This window comes from Electrona antarctica, assembly GCF_951216825.1.
Source record: "Electrona antarctica genome assembly, chromosome: 10".
In the NCBI taxonomy this organism is placed as follows: domain Eukaryota; kingdom Metazoa; phylum Chordata; class Actinopteri; order Myctophiformes; family Myctophidae; genus Electrona; species Electrona antarctica.
Window position 1 is genome coordinate 28606961 of NC_136791.1, and position 23815 is coordinate 28630775.

At 42.1% G+C, this 23815-nt stretch overlaps 1 protein-coding gene across 1 annotated transcript in view; it reads right to left on the reverse strand.

Moving 5' to 3' along the window:
• LOC306930802 (heparan-alpha-glucosaminide N-acetyltransferase) overlaps nt 1-23815 on the reverse strand; it is a 44105-nt gene that overhangs the window by 19982 nt on the left and 308 nt on the right. The window contains exons 2-10 of the mRNA XM_079511897.1: nt 22885-22979; nt 21350-21456; nt 19794-19912; nt 16670-16739; nt 16052-16118; nt 14365-14447; nt 9272-9348; nt 7637-7667; nt 6837-6997 (exon numbers count right to left, since the gene is read on the reverse strand). Of these exons, the coding sequence (XP_079368023.1) occupies nt 6837-6997; nt 7637-7667; nt 9272-9348; nt 14365-14447; nt 16052-16118; nt 16670-16739; nt 19794-19912; nt 21350-21456; nt 22885-22979 (810 nt within the window). The remainder of the gene's footprint in view (nt 1-6836; nt 6998-7636; nt 7668-9271; nt 9349-14364; nt 14448-16051; nt 16119-16669; nt 16740-19793; nt 19913-21349; nt 21457-22884; nt 22980-23815) is intronic.

Consider the following 23815-nt stretch of genomic DNA (forward strand, 5'->3'; position numbering starts at 1 on the left):
ACAGGGAGGAGGACCACCATCTGGATTCCTGGTGCGCTGCCCTGCCACCAGACCAGATCAATGTGGAACTCTAGAAAGACGATGGTGGAGGACTCCAGGAATGTCCAGCCACTGCATGGCTTTGTCACACTTGGGTTAACACAGTGTGGAGTCGCTCACATTCCTGGTAGGGATGCACCATATAATCTGTAGCATAATCGGAATCGGCCATATCGGCCATAAAAATGCCACATCGGTATCGGAACCGGATTATTTAATCGGTTTTCACCAGCAAAAAAAATTAAAAATGTAAAAAGAGTGAAATATATATCACACATTTCAAGGGGCACGGTGGCACAGTCGTTACTGGTGGTGCTGTCGCGTCACAGCTAGAAGGTCCTGGGTTCGATTCCCGCTGGGGATGCTGTGGGCGCTGGCGGCGTGTCCTCTCCTCCGTGTCATCAGCGCCCATACCCGATGCGGGGTTGGCAAAAGGGCCTTTCTGTGTGGAGTTTGCATGTTCTCCCCGTGTCCCCTAGGGTAGGTACCCTCACAAAAACATGCAGTAATCCTGGTCTCTAAACTACCTCCCCCTGGCCAGCCGGGGCGCCTGATGGAGGGGAAAGGAACTGGTTGAAATAACGTGTTCCTTCCACGCACGCTACGTCCAACCAGGGAAACTCCCCCCTGTTAGGTGTAAAGGAGCGACTTGGACACTCAGGCATGAAGGAAGCATGAGTTCAAGTCCGTTGCTCTCCCTGCAGGTTGGCGGAGGGTGTGTAGAGCCCAGGATCACATTAGATAATTGACACAGTGGTGAAAAATGGGTTACAAAATCGTGGGATAAGAATTATAAAAAATAAATAAATAAATAGAAAATAAATATAATCACACATTTCTAGTACCTCTAGTCTAGAACAAAAGCCAAATCAAATATGATGTAAAATCTTAAAGGACCACTTCACCACTTTTCAACCTATCTTCATATATATGGTCCTCACTAATATGATAAAATGGCTTTATTCTTTACAGGAGTATTTCCAATTTCCAATAATTTTACTTCCACTGCATTTCAGAGGCAAATATTGTACTTTTACTCCACTACATTTATTTGCGGAGAGAACACATGTTTGACTGATCACTCGTCACTCTCGTGGTGTTTCTCCCCCTCTCCCTGGTTCCATAAGGATATGTCCACTTCTCGTCAAATAAGATGTAAACATTGAGAACTGTTTTGACGTGAGGGGAGGGGAGGCGGCTATCAGATCAGAACACCCAAACATTTTCTCGGCGAATAATAATAATACCACCGTCGATCCAGAGCCATAGAGTAGAAGAGTTGTGACAAGTCAAAGATATCAGAGATGGAAGATGGTGTACTGCCGTGACAGTGTACACACCAGCGTCACTGACAAGCAAACTTACGAACTACAGACTGGCAGCCAAGTAGCGTAGCATCCTACTAGCCTACATGTAGGCAGGAAGATGGCTCCCAAATAAGCCAAAATCCTACCGAACGTGTGCGTCACTACGCCCTCCCCCTATAGCATTCGGAGATTGTGGAATAGTTGTCTGGCTACATACGCAAGACTATGCTCTGAGTGGTTAGGGAGCCCGCCTGGAGAGCCAGACATCCCTGGTTGTCCCAGGTTCTCCGAGTGGTTAGGGAGCCCGCCTGGAGAGCCAGACGCCCCTGGTTGTCCCAGGTTCGATCCAGTGTTGTTTTTGGCAGCAAATTTCAATTTTAGTTTAGTCAGTCTTTGGAATGAAACTTAATTTAGTTTTAGTCACATTTTAGTCACCTGGAATGTTTTAGTGTTAGTCTAGTTTTAGTCGACTATAAATATCATAAGATTTTAGTCGACTAAATCTACAGTTGATTTAGTCGACTAAAATATATTTTGGCGGGCCTTGATGCCGCCATAATGGCTGATTTTACACTTGCTGTAGCAAAAATAACGCGCTTGTAGATCTGCTATTTTCAGCATGCAACCAAGTGTAAAATGACTTATACTGGATCTCTTGTCCACTAGTCCCTTCCTAACATTTTAGTTTAGTTTTTATTTGTTGACGAAATTGTCAATATATTTAGTCTTAGTTTTAGTCGTCATAGCTTATAGTTTTCATTTAGTTTCCATTTATTTTTCGTCTTAGTCGACAAAAACAACACTGGTTTGATCCCAGGTCAGCAATGTGTCAATGTGTGACCCTGAGCAAGACTCTTAACCCCAATCGCTCCCAGAGGCACTGCCCCCCGTAGCACCCCGCCCACTGCTCCTCCTGTTACGCCGCGTTCGGAAATAGCGCACTGAGCGCACTGTGCAATGCAAACTAATAGGCGAGTGTGCTCCGGTGCAGTATTTCCGAACGCGCCCTTAGGATGGGGCAGAGCCATCTAATAGAAGAGTTGCGACATTGAGGGGGCAGAAACCGAGCGCTCGAGCGTTCATGCAGCCTGAACTGAGACAAGCTGGAGTTGGAAATACATTGTTTTCAACGAGGGTGGCGCAAACAAAAGCTATTTTAAGCATGTGTGCAACATGCCAACTGTTTTAAAGTATTGTACAGTAACAACTAAAGTCTCTTTAATGTTTATGTTGTACGATTACTACAAAACAATCTAAAATAAAGGGATTTAAGATCATTAAAGCTGGGCTGTTGCCTGAGTCCAATGCATTTCTGCCTACTTCCGGTCCAGGACTTGTCCCAGTTGGTTGTCCCCATTCTCAATAGAAGTCTATGTAGGAGAGCCGCCATTGGACTGGCCCCATGAAGTGAACGCAGTTTGCGTAACTCTGTCTATATCTAAGGCTCTGGGAAGGGTCAAATGCAGATACCTCATTTCTCTGGTATACAAATTATACAGTGACAAATACTAGGGGTGTGCTGAAAAATCGGTATTGCGATATATATCGATACGTCCTCCCGCGATAAATAATCGATATCGATTATTAAAATATCGATATCGAAAAAAAAATCATAATGAAGTGATGAACAACATGTTTAGAAAAGGAGGAAATGACAGCTAAAATAAAGCAAATCCCACTCTCACATTCCACAGCAACCAGAAGTACTGAATTACTGGATGGTGATTTGTCCAAACAGCTTTGTGGGAATACAAAATGCAGAATGCATTTCCCCAGCAGTGGACAAGTCCACCAGTGATAATGGTCAGTTGGTGGTGTTTGTGAGGTATTATGATGATACCAGTGATAATAGTCAGTTGGTGGTGTTTGTGAGGTATTATGATGATACCAGTGATAATGGTCAGTTGGTGGCGTTTGTGAAGTATTATAATGATACCAGTGATAATGGTCAGTTGGTGGTGTTTGTGAGGTATTATGATGAGGGTATGAGTCAAAGGGGGAGTTTATTGAGTATTAATTTAGTGTTTGAGTGGTGCAACCACTCCTATATAGACAGCTATGTGTGTGTCCCTCCCTGTGTTCGAGCACGAAAATAGTGTTTTTTTCAGTTCCAAGTATTTTGTAGTTGCAGATATCGTGATATATCATTGATGAAATTTCATACAATATATCTATATATCGCAAATATCGCAATATATCCAATATCGTGATATTATCGTTATCGAGGGCCTAATATCGCAATATATATCGTATCGTGAGGTACCCATATCGTCCCACCCCTAACAAATACCACAAAAGGAGTGTGGACGATATTATTGTTATTTATCGCATCCATCGCCGTCTGGTTTACTGTCTATATACCACCAAACAGTGGGTCTGGTTTAATGTCTATAGTACAGTGTACCACCGTTTCCCAAACAGTGGGTCTGGACCCATTTGTGGGTCGCAGACACATTTTTATGGGTCCCTTTATATTTGGTGTCTTACATTTTTGGTTTCAATTATTATTATTCCCGGTTACTACATGTTACATGTTTATCGCTCCGGTTTATTATCGTCTCACAAGTTGGGGACCCGATTGAACGACGGACAGGATGCGCTCTTACTTCCGGTTTTAAAATAGCCGACGAAGGACCGAGGATTTTTGGACAGAATCTGGAGGAGTAATATCCAAAAATGTGACAGAGGTTCATCGTTGGCATCTAGGGAGTGTGTGTGCAAAATTTGGCATCGACCAGGTTAACGGTGCCGGAGATTAGCTGGTAACAGACGCACACACACAGACAGACTCACACACGGACGGAGTGCAAAACATACTCTCTCCCCATGCCTTCGGCCTGGTGGAGACAATTACATACAACGTACATGGACAGGACAAAACACTAAACATTTGCAAACCTTGAAAACCTTACAGCCTCAATATGGCATTGAATCCAATCATATAACAATTCTAAGTTCTAATGCTGTAGAACTAACGATTTAGAGTTTTAGACAATCTGCACCTCGGGCCAGGACAATATTTGTTTGCAATGACTCACTCACCCACCCACCCATAGGTCAAAGGTTAACACCGTGTTCTGGAACATGTGTGACATTGGAGCGGTACAAATATTGAGCTGCATCATATTGCCTCCATTCTCTTATTAGATCAGACCCCCCCCCCCCCCCCTGGAGCTGAAGTGCCAAGGACGTCCTCGGAGAGACAGAGAGAGGGCAAACCTGCAGTTTATGGTAAAAGTCATTGTGAGCCGCTCTACACTACACTACAGCTGCTCCGTCTTCTACAGCTGGGACTGTGCGGCGCGTAACATTATCCCTTTGTAATTGTCCATTACCGCAGGGGTTGTTTTCGCTGTATTCGGCCTCTGTTAAACGTCCCCCGGTGCAGGATCTTGCGACTGCACATACACAGACAATAACAATATTTTGTTAACCCAGTTACAGACACATCCATCCAGGAGAAAAAAAGTCCATTAGCACTGGGACTGACTAATGTGTGAAGGGCATCCGCGAACTCCCTCGGCGGTGCCCGCCGAGTCAAATCTCCAGGATTTTTTTCGGACAACCTCCTATCCCTGCTTTTACCCCCTAGCTGTCATCGTGCCACGGCAGCTTTTACACCTCACTAACAACTGGAGAGACAGCTTTTCCACCCCTCTTAAGTAAGTCAAGGCTAAATGCTTGACTTACAGTATTGGCATTGATAAAAGCTTTTTTTTGGTGCATATTATGAGCTATACAGGATTACAAGGCATAAAGAATAAAGATGCCCTACTGTGATAACATAATAAACTAATGGAAACAGGCTGATGCTACAGATCAGATTTTACTTGCAAAAACTCAGAGGCCAAAATGTCTTGTTCTTTCTCAGTGTTTCATACATTATTTATTTTCATATACTGTAGCCTCATTTAAAAGATGCTTAGCACAGGGTGCCCTGGCGGCTGCAGAGCACATTAACATGATGAAGGCTATAAGCACCACTTACAGCAAACCAGTGTTGATTTTGTCGACTAAAACCAAGACGAAGAATGTTGTGCCGAAAACTAAATGGAAACTAAATGAAAACTAAGCTACGATGACTAAAACTAAGACTAAATATAGTTATACTGACAATTTCGTCAACAAATAAAAACTGGACTAAAATGTTGTGGACGAGAGATCCAGTCATTTTACAATATTGCATGCTGAAAATAGCTGATCTACAAGCGTTGTGAGTGAGCTCACAACGCGGGGAGGGGATGATATTGTGATGTCACTATATCACTGTTTTTTTCATTGGCACGTTTGACTGTCAAGGTTTCAGCCTCCAGGAAGAAACCCTAAATACAAAGGGAATACATCATTGCACATAACAACCACACCAAGGGGTCTAATGAAGTACTGTCACCTCATAAACACATGAAAAACTGGAAAGAATACAAAAATCACGGCCCTTCCATCTTTAAAAAGAAAAGATAGGCTAGCACCATCGAAAAAGGCATAGGGTAGCATTTGTTTTTGTGTGATGTTGAGGTGTGTGTACCCACATGTGACCTCTTCTGACCGAGGCTAAGTCATTGAAAATGTTTTCAATCTCTCATGTCATGTGAAAGCAGGGAATCATAGCTTCACATTGACATGTTGGTTGTTCAGTTTGACCCACCAGTTTTGGAGATTTGGCTTATAGAGTAATGTCTTGCAGAAAGTTGAGTTGAGAAAACAGGCTTGAAAGGTTCACTTCTGTGGACTCTAACATTACACCTACTGTAGCTACATGTTTATGCATTTATTTCATATTTACATGTCGATTTAAGCTCTGACATTTATTTCAGACTCTAGTATGTGAAGAGTCTGCCTGCGCTATTAACTCGTTTTGGATATATATATATATTAAATCTCCTCTCCTGAACATTTAGTCTTGCTGCCATGACTGTCTCTGTATCAAAAAGAGTCACAAATGGTCCATCTATGAGAGTCCAGAGTATGTTTTTGTGTGATGTTGAGGTGTACAGTGTACCCACATGGTCCGTCTCTTGGAGAGTATGTTTTGGTGTTATGTGATGTTGTATTTCTCTGAGAGATTTGTTTTTGATGCAAGATGAGTCTTGCTCTGTGGCGTTACAGGGGTGCCGTCAAAGATGACCGTAACCATGAAGGCCTGGTAGTCGCTCCCCCTGACCTCCTAGGATTACCCCCTTTTCCCTGCACTGTATATTTTCTTTTCCCTTTTTACCTCCTTTTATGATGATTTCCTGCTTTTTGTTATAAAGTAGTGTATATTTGTATAGTACGTCTCTAAATGTTCTGATGAATTGAAAATGGTGGACCCTATTGTAAACATTGCAAAAGTGTAATGCTTTATGGTGTCATCCACAGTTAAGTTTTTGTATTGAGTTGTGCTTGAAATGTACCTATTCTGCATACTGTTATTCAATCAATCAATCAATCAATAAATCAATCATCTCTTGGAGAGTATGTTTTTGCGTGACGTTGAGGTGTATTACCCACATGGTCCGTCTCTTGGAGAGTAGTTGAGGAAACAGAAGCCGAGCAGAATGAGGACCACGGTCCTCCAGGTCAGCTTGCGTAGCATCTGGACGCGCCGGACGCCTTTCCTCTGCATGGACGTGAACGCCAGCAACACGGACGCCCCCATGATGAACACGATCCTGGCCGAACCAACCAAAGCTTCACCTCACATGAATATCATTATCGTCATTGTTACATAGTGTTGATTTCGTCGACTAATACTATGACGAAAAATGTTCGTCCTGTACCTTTTTTCACTGACGAAAACTAAATGGAAACTATAATGAAAACTAAGCTATGATGACAAAAACTAAGACTAAATATATTGACAATTTCGTCAACAAATTAAAACTAGACTAAAATGTTTAGGAAGGGGGTAGTGGACAAGAGATCCAGTATTAATTTAAGTCATTTTACACTTGGTTGCACGCTGAAAATAGCAGACCGGCTAGTGTAAAAGAAGTGTAAAATCATTCATTACGACAGCATCAAGGCCCGCCAAAATACATTTTAGTCAACTAAAACTAGACTAACACTAAAACATTCCAGGTGACTAAAATGTGACTAAAACTAAATGAAAACTATTCAAGAGACTATGAAGAAAACTAAAATCAACATTTGCTGTCAAAATCAACACTGCATTGTTATTAGTTTATTGCAACTCAGATCTGAGCTTAACATTAGCAGTCATGGAAGTTGAGTTTTTTTCTTATGACAGTTCAACTTGTTTCATGAAATGTGCAAAGATTGGAATACTTCAAAACTTGTACTGGACGCACCAGGGCATGACGAAATCTGCCACTGTGAGACCTGAAACACGCACGCGCACACACACGCACGCACGCACACGCGCACACACACACACGCACGCACGCACACACGCACACGCACACGCACACACACACACACACACAACACAATAACAACCTAGACACAGTACATGAATGAAGTTGAGCTGCACACTTTTAAATGTCACAACATTATACTGTAGTCGTTTTATTTGATCATAATCAATTCTTAACAAAATGATTAATAACAATGTCCTCAAGGTAATCATCTTTTTCATTATAGCACCATTTTGCAAATAATATGATTAATGCTGAAGCTGCCAAGAAAATAGCACTAAAAACTAAATCCATCAATTCTCCCCTTAAGTCAATACATGTCTCCAGATGAGACTAAGATGGTCATTATGGAGCTCAAATTGAGCTTATCTTCAAACATAATTGGAAATACATTTTTGTAATAATCTCTGTGACAATAAACATGCATCTTTCCCTGTCCTCATCTCATCCTCGTTTGTAATGTTGCTTGGTGGGATGTGCCTTTGACCCAGATAACAGACAGCAGAAATGGTGTAAAAAAACTATTTAATTTACTTACTGCACAAAAGCATGTATTGTGTGTTAATTCAACTCTGAGAGTGTACAAATTGAACCGCCATAGACGCCTTATCAGACGACGTCACACTGATAAGAAACAGCATGCGCGCGCATAAAGGCAGCAGAAGAACACCACCTCTCATAAGATGCAATGGAAAAGTTCTAACTGCACTCACGTGTAAAAAATGCCCCATCAAACTTTCAATGCTGTTTTTCTCCCAGTGTGGAGGAAGAATGATTAGAATTTTTATTGTGATCTCTCGCCCTTGAAATATATAATCCTTGGTTTCTGTTGTGTTTGAACAATAATAGCAATTCAAAACAGTTGTCCTCAAAACCACACCTCCAGTCGCTGTCATAAGAACGGGAGGTGCGCTCATGAACACGGCAGCAGAGCCTATTTGTGCACGGCTGCACGCGCACCTGCAGTCCATCAAGTATAATGTATGCTTCGTCCCGCGATGGTGTCGCGCACGCAGACCTCTACGCTCACAACAGTCACATCCGCGATGCGATGTGAGCTTGTATATCAGCTGTTCTCTGTGCGCAATACTGTTGGGCTTTGAAGTATAAATGTCTCCTAGGGTGCACCTCACTAGCCAACTCACAAGAGGAGGTTGAATGGACTGAAACCAGTGCTCCCCAAAACAACAGGTTTGAAGATCTGTTGGGAATTGGAGAGCACTTGCACCGACACTGTCTGCCTGTCTGTCGGTCGTCGACTGTATGGATAGATGATCAGATGATAATAATATATTTCTTATGTAAAAATGGAGTTGGGTGGTTTCCTCCCGACAGCAACGACATACACATTAGTTGAAGGGGAGGAGACAGATTATGCCAACTGTGACATGGAATTTACTCTCCGTATTATACAGTAGTTTGTGTTTTGTAAAATTCTTGGATTATCTTGTGCTGTACGTTACTAATGTTGCTCTGGAGAGGGAAGTCTGGAACACTCTGGTGGAGCTGTTGCCCCCGCAACCCGACTACGGATAAGCGGTTGAAGATGGATGGATGGATGTACGTTACCATTCCATGGTGCATGTTGAAAGAACCAATAGCCTCCTCCTCCATAATTCACAAATACCATCACTGTCAGGGCAAACCTAGACAGAAAGTGTTCATAGAAATCACAAATATATTACAGTATACATTTAATCGCGATTTATTACTGTGTATTCTTTAATAAATGCAATTCAAAGTATCAACTAAACTATGAATTAATCTCTTCAGGGTATGGAGAAAACAATGCCAGTTTTACTCAGGAAAGAACACAGGTTTGTTGTTGGTGTATAATAAGGCAGATCACAGGTTGCTTGCAGTGGTGGAAAAAGTACTCAGTTATTACTTAAGTAAAAGTATCAATAATGAAATTTAGAAATACTCTGTTACAAGTAAAAGTCTGTAATTCAAAATGTGCTTAAAGTGCCAAAAGTAGAAAGTATTCTTTATGCAGCATGTCTCATTTCAAGTTTTCAAATGTATAAATATCCTTTGAAAATAGCCACTCTACAAGCTCACAATGCGTCGCATCGCGACGCATTGTGAGCTTGTAGATCATCTATTCTCAAATGGCCAAAATGTATATAGGGCTGAAGTGGGAATGTTTTGTAAGTAAAAGTACAATATTTGGATCTGAGATGTAGTGCAGTAGAAGTAAAAGTATTGGAAATTGGAAATACTCAAGTAAAGTACAAATACCTCAAAAATGTACTTAAGGACGGTACTTCAGCAAATGTACTTAGTTATTTTACTGCCCATTAGTTACGATTGGAGGAACACTGGTATGACATGAATGCTTTCTAACTGCTAGTCTAACCAATGGAATGCCACGCTCAGACGTCCTTCTATAGTGGGCTGTAACACTCTCACACAACCATTCAATTACCATCCTTCAAGACACTAAACATGAACGTGAAATGTCTCAATTCATAATTCATTCATTCAAGTTTTATTTATTCTCAAAATTACACGGAGTAATTAAACTCAATTTCAGTGTCGTCGAGTAATACAATATATAGAAAAACAACACAACACAATACATCAAAAGATGAGGAAAAGAAAAACAAAAGGTATACATGTGAATTACATAAGGTTTACAAATAAAAAGCTAAGACACATTTCAAAACGATCTAAAAACATACATATACATATTGTGGGGGTCTGTATGCTCACCAAGGTTTTAAAACGACTCAAGGGTACCAATGTGGTCAATTTTAATGTCGTTTGCAGGTCATTCCATGTATTAGGGCCACAGAAGCTAAAAGCAGATCTACCAAGTTCAGAGTTAACTTTTGGTACCTTGCATTTGGGGAAATTATTTGACATAGCTGATCTACAAAAGAATGTTGGTGAATGTAACCCCCAGAATAGGCATGCTATAAAGTGATGTGAACTGTGAACATAATAAACCAAACTGGGTTAATATCTCATCCACGTGTGAAATGCTAAACAAATATATTCCTCTGTGACTGTTCCTCAACCACCCGGCCGGGTTACTTTGTAACACATGCGGGTAATTCAGACATAACTTCTGAATTTAAAAGTTCAAGATGCCAGGGGGTTGGGCTCTTTTTTATTGTGTCACTCACCCAAATGCAACACACAAGGTAATGCAATCTAAGCATTATGAATCACTCAGGAAATGAACACTTGTCCTCTGGATCTCCTCAAGCAGGAGTGCTGACTAAAGACTCTGGCTTTAATATATGATACACTTATAACGTAGCGTTAGCCAGAGCCTCTGAAACACGCCGTGTGATGGAGTGCTCCACTGAATCAGCAGCTATAGGAGGAGGTGTTTGTACTCCATGTCAGAAAAACGGGACTGCTGCATTCAGCGGGTGGTGGTGATTTGAGTTCAAAACCTTCGCTCTGAAAGAATACATATGTTCAAAGATATCCACCACATTTTCACGATTTTTCAAAAATAGCAGACCTACAAGCTCGTAGCGCGGCACTCGGTGCCGCGCTACGAGCTTGTAGATCTGCTATTTTTCAATAGCTAAATTAATTACAATTTTTAAAGTACATTTCTTTCTTTCAGCAAGTTCATGATTTTATCGCCGCTACGTTTCAAAACAGAAATATATTGTACTTTTGACTACACTACATTTCTAGGAAGGAAATAAAATAGCAGATCTACAAGCTCGTATAGCACGGCACTCGATAGATCTGCTATTTTTCAATAGTTAAAGTATAACAGAATGCTTAAAAGGGGTTCCCCGTCCTGAATGGGATATTAAATACCCCAAAAATATACTCAAGTACAATACAGTACTCAAGTGAATGTACTTGGGTACTGTCTAGCTGCACACGGGCTCCAGGGCAGCTTCGTCACCATGTGACAATCTGACTTCCATCCTCTATAAAGTCGTCATGTTATGCTTTTGATTCATGCGTTGCGTTATTTAATCACAGACGAAAAAAAACAAAACAAAACATAAGGAGGTCTTTAAGAGCCATAAGGAGATTAAGACAACCTCCACAGAAACAACGTACTGTCTGATAAGGTGCACTGTATCTACCTTTTTTTTCCTTCCCTTGTTTTTCTGGCCAGATTCAATTAAGAGGTGCACCAAGCCATTACTGCTCCTTTTAGCCCTAACCTGCTGATACCAGATTTTAATCGGCCACTATCATTTCAAAAGGGCTATTAAAGTAGAGTGAACCTTTGGTGCACGCGTGCACGCACGCTCACAATAATCCACACGCAGAAGATTGCGTACACGCACGGACGTACGCACGTCTCTCACACACACACACACACACACACACACACACACACACACACACACACACACACACACACACACACACACACACACACACACACACACACACACACACACACACACACACACACACACACACACACACTTAGATTTTGACAAATACATCCATTAGTCACCATAGTGACGTGGTGACTAAAGACAAAGGTTAAATACCCAGATGAGACCCTCAGTGAATTGCTGCGGTATAGGGACTTATTGCTGCGGTGTAGAGGGACGTATTGCCCATCTTTTTAAATTAAAACTGTGGGTGTTTGAATTGCACGGTCGACTCCCCACCAACATTTTAGGCAGATTGACAATGCCAATGCCAGACGCGCAGATTTCAAATTAAGGGGGAATATTTAAGCACTTAATTAATTAAATGTGGATTCGGATCATTTTGTGGTATGTAGTCCCTAAGTGGAAACAAACACAGAGAGGCTATAGGGAAATCTGCAGCTTGAAGCATCGTGGGCGCATGTCCAGGTTTCCACAGAGAGGCTATAGTCCTAAATATTTTATCCCTGTGGGGCGTTCCATTCAGAATCAGACCTAACCACACTGTCCGGGAATTAGTGTGCATGATTTATATCGGATAGGCTATGGCTATGCCATATATAGATTATATCATGGCAATGGCAACTGCTTGTGGCTTACCGATAGGATTTAAATCGCTATACATAACCAATTACAGTATTAGCTCAGTACATTCCCCCGTTGCAAATGGATAGTTACACTCAATCACTATTAGGTATCGAGTTACCTAACTTACATTATCACAGGCCACATCAAGTACATGGAAACCCAATCCAGTCATAATAAATGCCTGGTACTTCAGTGGACATGCCACGGTGATTATTTCTGCATCGAGACATCAGAGCATATCACAATGAGGAAGTCGGCTTTGCTTTCGTCTTCGGGTACCTCAACTTCCTGTCACGACAGCATGTCTTGGAGCAAACTTCAAGCATGGCTGACGACAGGCAAGCAGTAGCGAGGCACCTGGTGTTAGGCACAGCTGTGACAATCCCTTGTTTGGCTGTAATAGCTGTCACGTGTCTTGTATATCACAGCTAATATTGGCCGTGTGGTTTCCAATAGGAGGGAAAAGTGGCTGAAGGCTTTTAGCAGACTGCAGAATAAGATTAAAAACCAAAGCCTTTTAGAAAAATTAATGTGCAAACAAAGTCTACTGTTCTCTGTATATCATGTCAAACAGGCACTGAAGAATGAGCATAAAAACCTTTCAAGAACCAAAGAAAAGCCTTTCGCCTTCAGAAATGTTCCTGCCTATATGGCAGATGACGGATGCTGCTGTCCACCGTGGAAAGTTGTTGCTTATCAAGGGTATGGATCATAAGTCACTGGGCTGAGATACAGGCAACGTTAATCTTGGGTGCTGAGTCACCGTTTGATTAAGTATGTTGCCACGAGTTGTACACGAGATCCAGGACTAACGGAACCGATAGATAGATACATCAATATGTTACAGGTATTTGTAACCCATGAGTGACATATCGCATGATGCCATATGTGATATTGGAAAGCGTGTGGACCTCAAACATAACTGCCAGCTAAAGAGAAAGGATTTATGACGGGGGAGGGGGGATGGTATTTCCTTCATCATTTTGTTAAACTGTTGAAAATGATACGTTCCAACACTGACTAAGCGTATAGAGCCAATTTTGGTTCAGCATTAAATAAGCCTTTTTACTTGACGTTTTGAATTCAGGACACGGTGGTTTGAGAATCATTTTCTTCCAAAAAAAAAAAAAGTAAGGCTAGCTTGGAGAGATTTTTGTGCTGCCAATTGTCTGCTGGATCCTGCCTTCTGTATTCTTGGATTTCCTCTCTCTCTCTCTCTCTCTCCCTCTGGTTTGGCAGTAGATCTATGGCTCAGTGTATATGTGCTGATATGTTGACTGTATTATTACATCAATTATTTGGCGAGGGGGAGGTCAAAGCCACACCAGCATCCTGTTTCCAGAGAGGCGTGCTTTGTGTCTACCCCCAGGCCACAATTAAGGCTGAGCAGAGAGCCCAGAATTCAATCACATGCATCGCTCCTGTCCAACAGAAACACACGTCCAAACCCATAGACGCCCAGATAGCAGGGATCAGGCCCCACAGCTATTTGCCCGATAAGAAGAGCTTTGAGGGACAGCGTGGCCAGACTGTGACCCCCCGTAATTATTCATTACAACAACCAGGAACTGTACATCTTCATCGTGTCTCGCCTTGGCATCGAAATTGATTAGCGTGTAAACTACAACGGTACGTGCTGATAGGCTGCGAGACAGCATTACCGCTGATTGTAGTACTATTGTCAGTACTCGGTACTGTACATACCCTCGGAAAGCGTCCAGTGAGCAGAGACGTCTGTGTTTCGTGTTAGAATTGCTTGTTTCAGCTTCGCCGTCCTGCGTTCCATCCTGCATTTGCACACATAAGACATGTTCCCCGTCAACAAGCCATGTTCCCATCATCAAGCACTGTGCATTTACACTGCAAAAATCCTCCATGTTAATTTAAGTGTGTACGCGTACAAATGTAACCAAATGGACCCTTATGGTGCATTTTGAATGATGGGTCACCCATCATTCAAAATGCACGTAGCAAAATTGTAGTAGTTAACTCAACTCTGCCCATGTGTTTAGACTCTTCTACAGTGCATATTGTTGTTGTTACTTATATTATATTATTTGTATAATTTAATACACAACCGAGATGTGATAACATTGAACCTATAAGACGAATGTGTCCGAATTCTCCGACATGACACGTATCTCTCCACGTTGGGCCACTATACTGAATGGAGGCACATCTTGTTCTAACCGGGAGGGAGGGGGTGGTTGATGTCTCTGGCCTGTTGCCCTCGCAGTTGGATTAAGCATGAGACCTTGGCCTACAACACAGAGCAGTCTAAAGAGCCAGAGCAGGAAGACACCAGCACTAATATGTCATGATGGATCTCACTGCCATCCGGAGAGCATATGGGAGACAGAGACGTCTCGCTCGGAGGGATGAGAGGAGCTATTCATGCTCGCCAAAAATACACAGCAACGTTCCCCCGTTAACCAAGACGAGTGGACCGACGCAGCGTTTGATCCATCGTCCCGGCGTATGCCTGTTGTACGAGTGGCTTCGCTAACATTTGTATCAATCATTCCATTAGTGTCTCCCCAAATGGCTTGATGACTGGACTATTGGCTGGCTATTTCAAAATGCCTCCCAGGCTGCCTGGCTGTTGGACAGAGTGAAAATATAACCCACTTTTGGCTCAAAGCAAAAGGTATAACGTCTTCTTCAAAGTAGCATGAAGAAGTAATGGTACTTTTTCTATTGTTCTACATGGAATGATAAGAAATATGTTCGTTAAATTTGAGGGGTGATAGCCCCTCCTATGTCCAGCTTTTGGTCTGTGTGTGTAACCCAAACTTTGTCCTAACACAAACATCAAATGACATTGACAATGAATGGACAACTTTGAGTATTTGTGTAAACACAAACATTGCGTAAAAACACAAACATTGATGACGAAGGTGAGCATGCAAATTCTGATTGGCCGGAATGAGATGATGTATGATGATGTACGATGACTTTCTTTTTTATTTAGGACCTTTTGCAGGAGAATGGAGCTGTTGAACTTTGTACGAGGAACCTTCATCTACTGTACTTACTGTACACTGCAGCCTATCGGGATATCGGGATCGGATCGGGAACTAAAAAAGTGTATCGGGACATACCGAGTACTGAATTTGTTTTGATTCAACGTGTCTCCATTAATTTGATCACGTTACTCTTTCACTGTTTTAATAGCTGTGTGAGCATTTTGAGATTTGTTTTGTGACAATTGACCTATAGCTAAGTAAGCTAAAGGTCTGGTTCCAAAAATGAGCCAGTACTTAATGTGTAAAATCCATGATATTTACATTGGAATGAATGAGCCCGCCTGGAAAGTGTCTAAGAGGTAGTGTCTAAGTGGGAGAGGCCGGGTCGTAGCTATAGGTGAATTAGTAGCAGCCATAATACTTACATGATCCAATGAGGATGGTGGGCCTTTGCAGCAAATGGTGGCGACCAGCCTGGCTGTACAGCGCCTCCTATTGACAGGAGACAAGTTTGGAGGAGAGACCACTGAGCAGTAACAACAACATTCCACTGTTGTTTTTGTCGACTAAAACTAAGACGGAAAATGTTCGTCGACTATACCTTTTTTCCACTGACGAAAACTAAATGGAAACTAAATGAAAACTAAGCTATGATGACTGAAACTAAGACTAAATGTAATGACAATTTCGTCAACAGATAAAAACTAGTCTAAAATGTTAGGAAGGGACTAGTGGAGAAGAGATACTGGATCTACAAGCGATCTACAAGCTCACAACGCGTCACGCTGCGACGTGTTGTGCGCTTGTAGATTGGCTATTTTCAGCAAGTGTAAAATCAGTCATTACCACGGCATCAATGCCCGCCAAAACACATTTTAGTCGACTAAATCAACTGTAGATTTAGTCGTCGACTAAAATCTCATGACATTTAGTCGACTGAAACTAGACTAACACTAATACATTCCGGGTGACTAAAATGTGACTGAAACTTGAACATTTTCTGCCAAAAACAACACTGGATCATTCACACAACAACAGTGTACCTGTAGATGTACGGAGCCACGGCAAATAACAGAACGATAAGGGCCAGTAAAAGAGCCGCCGCCACCAGAGCTGCACAAAACACAAAGAGAAAAGGTAATGTTTACACAATGGGCATCGTGTGTGTAGTCAGTCACACGCTATGCCCGCATTGGATACAATTGAGTTTCTAGGCAGCTTTATGGACAACGTCAGCGTCTGTCTGGACATCCATGTCAGGAGCCTGATACCTCTCTATCACAATAGGATCTGACTGTGGATAAGAGGACCGATAACCACTCCTATAGCCACTCCGAACTGTCTCCTGCATTATTTTGCCACTGGACTCTGTCTGTCTGTCTGTCTGTCTGTCTGTCTGTCGTCCAACGAGTGTCATATAGGGGGAATCCCTCAAGTCACAGACAGAAGAAGCCTAATTGAAAAAACTCTGGGTCGATCATCCATCACAGCCCAGTCGATCCAGCTAATCTAACCCTGGAGGTATATATCCACAAAGCGTGGAGGAAATAATAATCTTGGGGTCCACATGGGGATGTGGCGTCTACTATAACATATCTGGGACATATAGGACTCCAGATTTCAGCCCTATCCAAGCCCCAATGCCCATTGACTTCCATCACACACACACACACACACACACACACACACACACACACACACACACACACACACACACACACACACACACACACACACACACACACACACACACACACACACACACACACACACACACACACACACACACACACACACACACACACACACACACACACCAACCCTTTTATTGACGGCTATCCGCCTGCAGAGCCACGCTGTAAAAAGTGTAAAGCTGCACTGGAACAAGGACAGGAATACAAATGTGATTGAGGTGGTCCGACAGATGGTGTCATTGATACGAAAAGGGGGTTGGCAAATATACTAATACTTTGTTGACTGGAGGAGTCCCCCAGGGCTCTATACCAGTCCCCCTCCTCTTTTCTTCCCTCTACACCAGATATCTTTGCCCCAGTCAAGATAGGGACACTAGGGTTCATGTGGTTGAATACAAATAAAATGAATAAACAAATACACATAGGAAACAGAACCTTTTAAAAGATAAACAAATATAATAATTAGAACGAAGAATGAATGATGGCATACGCGGTTTTTATTGTATAACCGATAATAATAACCAGGCGTCTGAATTAAATGTCCGATGGGGAAGCTGGGCTGCCGGTTTTATATTAGAATCTGTGGGATTAATGGGTTTCACCTGGCTTGGGCGCACACAGCCTTCTAAAGCTTCCATGGGTTTCACCTGGCTTGGGCGCACACAGCCTTCTAAAGCTTCCATGGGTTTCACCTGGCTTGGGCGCACACAGCCTTCTAAAGCTTCCATGGGTTTCACCTGGCTTGGGCGCACACAGCCTTCTAAAGCTTCCATGGGTTACACCTGGCTTGGGCGCACACAGCCTTCTAAAGCTTCCGTGCTGGAGTGTATACTGCTTTCTCCAACTTGATTTATCTCTATATCAGAACATAATATGGGTAGTACGATATTTCCACAGAAGCTATTCCCAAAAAAGTGTTTAATAATAATAAATGGTTTTCATAAATGACGTTAATACTTCCACAATGTTTATTCAATTGTTGCGCATTCATCAGTGCCAACAGCATGATATATTATTTATAACTAACTGATGATTGATTGATGAATGATGAACTAACATGTACCGTATGAGGAGGTAAAGCAGAATCATCATCATCATCACAGTATCAGCCCTCTGTCGTCAAAGCAGAGGCGACCGGGTGGCCGCACTGTACGCAGAACGCACTACGCGCTGTTTGTCTTCAGTGGAAGAACAAACAAAAAAGCAGCCACATTAAGCTTGGGTTGAATACACACTATGACATCCCCTTTGAACAGAGACTGGGCTGTATAATCACCTTTGAAAAGCCAAGGCCCCTCTCTGCTGTCCACTCATAAAAACACCATAAAGCTCTCATCGCACGGAGGGCCAACGTGTGCAACACTACATCTGAGCAATAGGTACACTCTAAATAGGTACTATTTAGTTATTGACGAGCAAGATACTAATTTGACCTGAAGGCAAACCATTACAAACCATTACAAAGCACAAGCACATAAGTCTAAATGAATATGCTTTTCGATAGCTGAATGAATACTTAATAGCAGTCAATAGCATAGATTTCTTTGAGAGAATTAGGGCTTGTGGCAGGTGACTTGTGGTTTGTGGTACCATGCAGAATACAGTACTAACGAGATTAGAGGCTGGATCTGATAACCAACTGGGCGGAGCCTAGGCTGGGCCTTCCACAACAGATACCTCCTTCGGCTGAATGACCTCATCAACCCTGCCCGGCCAATCATGTCAGAGAGACTCTGAAGTAAAACTTTGAAATTCCCTAGGAGGTAGGAGGGCAAGTCGAACATGTCCTCTTCTCTTGATCTGCTGACCAGACCATTACTTAAGCAGAGCGAGTCCTGTGGGACCTTGGTGTAATCACCGGTCTGTGTAGGAGCTAATGGAAGCGCATCATACTGTGGTGGTGGGGGGGGTGCAGTCACACTGACCATACTGTATATCTGCCAGATAATGGCTACTTGGCCTTAAAAGTCTGATCTACAACATAATCTGCAATATTGTTAAGTAGAGTGTACATTATGGAGAGAGACGCTTTCAAAATCCCATTATGCCCTAATCCTTCCACGCTCCCTAATGTATTACCCACAATCCTCCACGCGTGGAGAGGAGCCGGGCCTCCAAAACAAACAGAAAAAAGCTTTTCTTTTATCCCTTTTCAAGAAAGCCTGTCTCATCTGATCGATACACATCATGTCCCGTGAGATGGACAAAGAATTACTTCTCAACGGGATCGCACTACTCAAAGCCGATGGTCTCCTCCTTTGCTGACTCGATTAAAATCAGCGTGGATCAAAGTCTTATAGGCTCCGGCTAAATCACAAGTACATTAGTTCCACTTACTTTCATGGCCTGTGCACTTGCACTCGCCAGTGGCGTAAGCAATATTAAACAATGTTGGAGTGCTATCCAATGATTAATGACTCGCTGGGAACAATTCATTTGCATCATCAAGACATTAATGTGTCCCTGCACTTACGGAGGTATGCATTTCTTGGACTTTTCTCCACATGATGAGTGCAGGTAGGATTGTTGGGGGGCTCTGATGGCCTGATCCAGACAGAGTAATGGCCGCCTTCTTCATACCTCTGACTCCACCTGGATCCAAAACAAGGACAACCATTAACCCATTTAGACCTGAGGACGATTCAACAAAATGTCTTCCAAAACAGTTTTCTGAAAAACCCATGTCAGTTTCATGTCAAGGACCCCCCCTAGGCACTGTTTGTTTTCATTTGATCATCTCTGAAAGGATTTTCCCCCTAAAAGCATGCATTATATTGTATTCTTCATTCATTGCCAGGCCGCTGAACTGCATCAGACAGTCTGATGACTGTTTTCCTCTTGACCTTATTGTAAAAGGGTCTCCTTACTCCACTTTCCTCTTCACAGTAAAAGATGCAGCTCAGGAGGGACACCTAGTGTCTATAGATGAGAAGTGCATCCCCCCCACACCGTCCACACATGAGGACCAGCTCTGGTTTCAGATCCCCCCAAAAAACGTGCCATTACAAGGTCTTATTGATCTCCTGTGGGATGACATATTAGCTATCACTTGGAGTGTTTTTTTTTAAAGGGGAAAAGGAAATCAATAGTAGCACAGTCTGGTTAGGGACCTCAGCATTGATCTAGGAAGTCCAAGACTAGACCGCTCAGAAGACGACGGGGGGAAAAAACAACCAACAGCCGGGCCGTGTCATGTTATAACTCGATCCCTGACAGCATGTTTAAGGGGTGACCCCCAAACACAAAGCACTGCCCTGGCGTCTTGTATGTCGCGACTGTTTATAAATATGGCTACCGTCGCTTCCAGTTGAACATCCCCTACGATGATTGCAACGGACATGTGGGTTTTAGAGCCTTAATGAGTCTTTTCATCAATATTGGAATGTCAGCTCTTATTAACCCCAAAAAGGCCCCCGTAATCAATATTCAGCGAGGTAGTTCAAACAAGGGCATCACTCAGGTCCAGAAAGCAGGTCAGGATTACACCCCCAGCCCTGTAAATAAGCCAGCGGACTGCTGAGGCAATCATCAGATGCCACTACACCCCATATTTTGTCTAGTGACAAGAGCTTTACAGACTAGTGGCTGCCATTGCCGCATAACAACAGACAGAAGAAACACAGGGGAAATATATGGTAAGCCTATAGCCAAATCAGCAGTTTTACACAGAATCATCATTCTTGCAATTCAAACAGTTTTAGGGAGGGATTATGTAGTGTTTCATTGATTGATTGATTGATTGAAATATTTATTAACAGTTTGCAGAATTACAGTACATTTTAAGCACAACTCAATACAAAAACTGTTAACTGTGAGTGGACGACCCAATAAAGCATTACACTTGTTTACAAGAGGGTCCACCTTGTTCAATTCATCAAAACATTTAGCTAGACGTACAAATAGACACTTATATAGCCAAAGAACAGAACAGGAATTCATCATAAAGGAGGTAAAAAGGGAAAAGAAACATATACAGTTGAGGGGAAAAAGGGGTGGGGGGGGGGTCATCTTCAATCTTCATTCGCTTACCTGCAAAGTGTTGAATTCCTGAGTTGGGATGTCACTTGAAGGGTCAACGTAAATTTAGTGCTGACCACAGCAGAAGCGTTATTCCTGACCAAGGGTTGGAATAGACACTGCATGGAACAGAGGTGGGACGCTGCATTAGTAGTGCACCACAGAAACCAAGGTTTTGCCATGTATTTGCCCTCGACATACACTAATGGCAAAGTATAATTTTAAAACAATAAATTATGTAACCAATTTACCAAGTTCATTCAACAGCATGGGGTTTCCCTACACCAAAGTGTGATGCAGGAGCAAAATGGCTGCCGTGTGAATATATGATCAGTGGCCGATAGATACATGAGCATATATGTATACAGTTTTATACCAGTTTTAAACTCTTTTTTATTCTTTGGCCTTTAAACCCTGATTGTTTTGTATGTATTTGTATTTGTATGTTTCTCATTGTGTTGCATTGTGTTTTTATTTATTGTTATGCCTACTGTACAGCACTTTGGTCAACTGTGTTGTTTTTAAATGTGCTTTATAAATACAGTTGGATTGGATTGGATGTACAGTAGGTTGAATGCAGGCACCAAGTATGAGAGTGTAATGTAGTGCAATGTTCAGAGGATTTCTGGTGCTATCAGTTTGTTGTCTCTGTTGCTAATTGCAAAACTCTTTAAGTTGTCAATATAGCTCTGCATCTGTGTGTGCACTAGGTATATTCATAAATAAAATCACACCCGGGTGAAGTGAGGGACGCGCTCTTATCATCATACATCATCTCATTCTGGCCAATGAGAATTTGCGTCCTCACCTTTGTCTTCAATGTTTGTGTTTGCACAAACACTCAAAACTGGCCATTCATTTGATTGATTGATTGATTGAAGTATTTATTAACAGTTTGCAGAATGGGTTCATTTCACATGAAAGCACAACTCAATACAAAGACTTTTACTGTGGACGACACACTGATAAAGCATTACACGTGTTTACAACAGGGTCCACCATGTTCAATTCATCAGAATATTTAGAGACGCACAAATATACACTCATGTAAGGAGGTAAAAAGGGAAAAGAAACATAATACAGTAAGGGGGAAAGGGCGTGGGGGGGGTTCAGATTTTACGGGGGTCGGGGGGCAGTTTCGAATTGCAGCCGTCCGTGGGTGCCCTTTGAGAGCGGTTTTGAAGCAGTCAAGGGATTCGCATGTCTTAATGGCTGTTGATAGGGCGTTCCACATTTTGGTGGCATGATAGGAGCGAAATGAATTGTCCCTTGTATGTGCCGAATCTGGGTTGCACACGGTTTGATGAACTCCCTCTGGTGTTGTGGGTGTGAACTTCGTTGACATTAAGGAATCGTCAATGGCATTCAATGTTTGTGTTTGCAGCACAAACACTCAAAACTGGCCATTCATTGTCCATGGCATTCAATGTTCGTGTTTGCACAAACCCTCAAAACTGGACATAGGAGGGGCTACAATTTGGACAGAAAGACAGATTGAGATTGGAAGAAACACAAGTGGCTAGATAATGTTCTGCTGGGTTCTTTACCTTGTAGCAGTAATCAGAGGTGTAGGAGACATGGACCTCCTCAGTCTGTTGGTTATGAAAGGTTAACAGGGCCTGGTCCATTTTCAAAACCCGGCCTGCACGGAGTCATCACAGTAGATATAGGTTTTATCTATATATCATCAAACTCAAGATAACTAAAAGACACAGGCAATGACTATAAGAATTACTAATTAAGATATTTGAACAGTAGCCATACACCTCGACAGATTTGCACTAGAAGAGAAACCTCAATTTGGAAGATAAAGAAACTGCAAAAACACATAGTATTTTTTCCCTTCAAATTAAAAGTACATGCTTGCCTCGAATGCCCATTTTGTAAAGTCATCACTGGGAAGTGTCAGTGTTCATTTAGTTGATGTGATTGTGATTATAGGAATGGAACAAAAAGCTCTTCCACAATGGAATGCTGAAGCCAACATATCAATATTAAAAACATTATACCCTCATCAATCCCATTAGCTCAGCCTGTACGCCATACATGGGCAACTGGCGGCCCGGGGGGCACATGCGGCCCCCCACCTTCACTTAATGAGGCCTGCAGGTTAATATTGATTTGCAAACATGAATTAATTCAATTTAAATTAGTAGCTTAATGAGAAGTATTATTAAAATGTAATTGTCTTTTTTTATGTCCAATGCATTCGTATTTAGTTCATAAAGTTAACATAACTATAATTAAAAGCATTTTGAAATTAAAATATATATATATACTTTTCAGGATTCCAATTCAAAAATAGCAAAAAATTATTCAGGATTTCAATACAAATAATATCAAAAATAGCTGATCTACAAGCTCAAAACGCGTCACATCGTGGCACGTTTTGAGCTTGTAGATCACCCGTTTCGACTGGTATCAATGGACAAGACTGCAGTTATCAGTTAGGATCAGTACGAATTTTTCGAGCTAGTA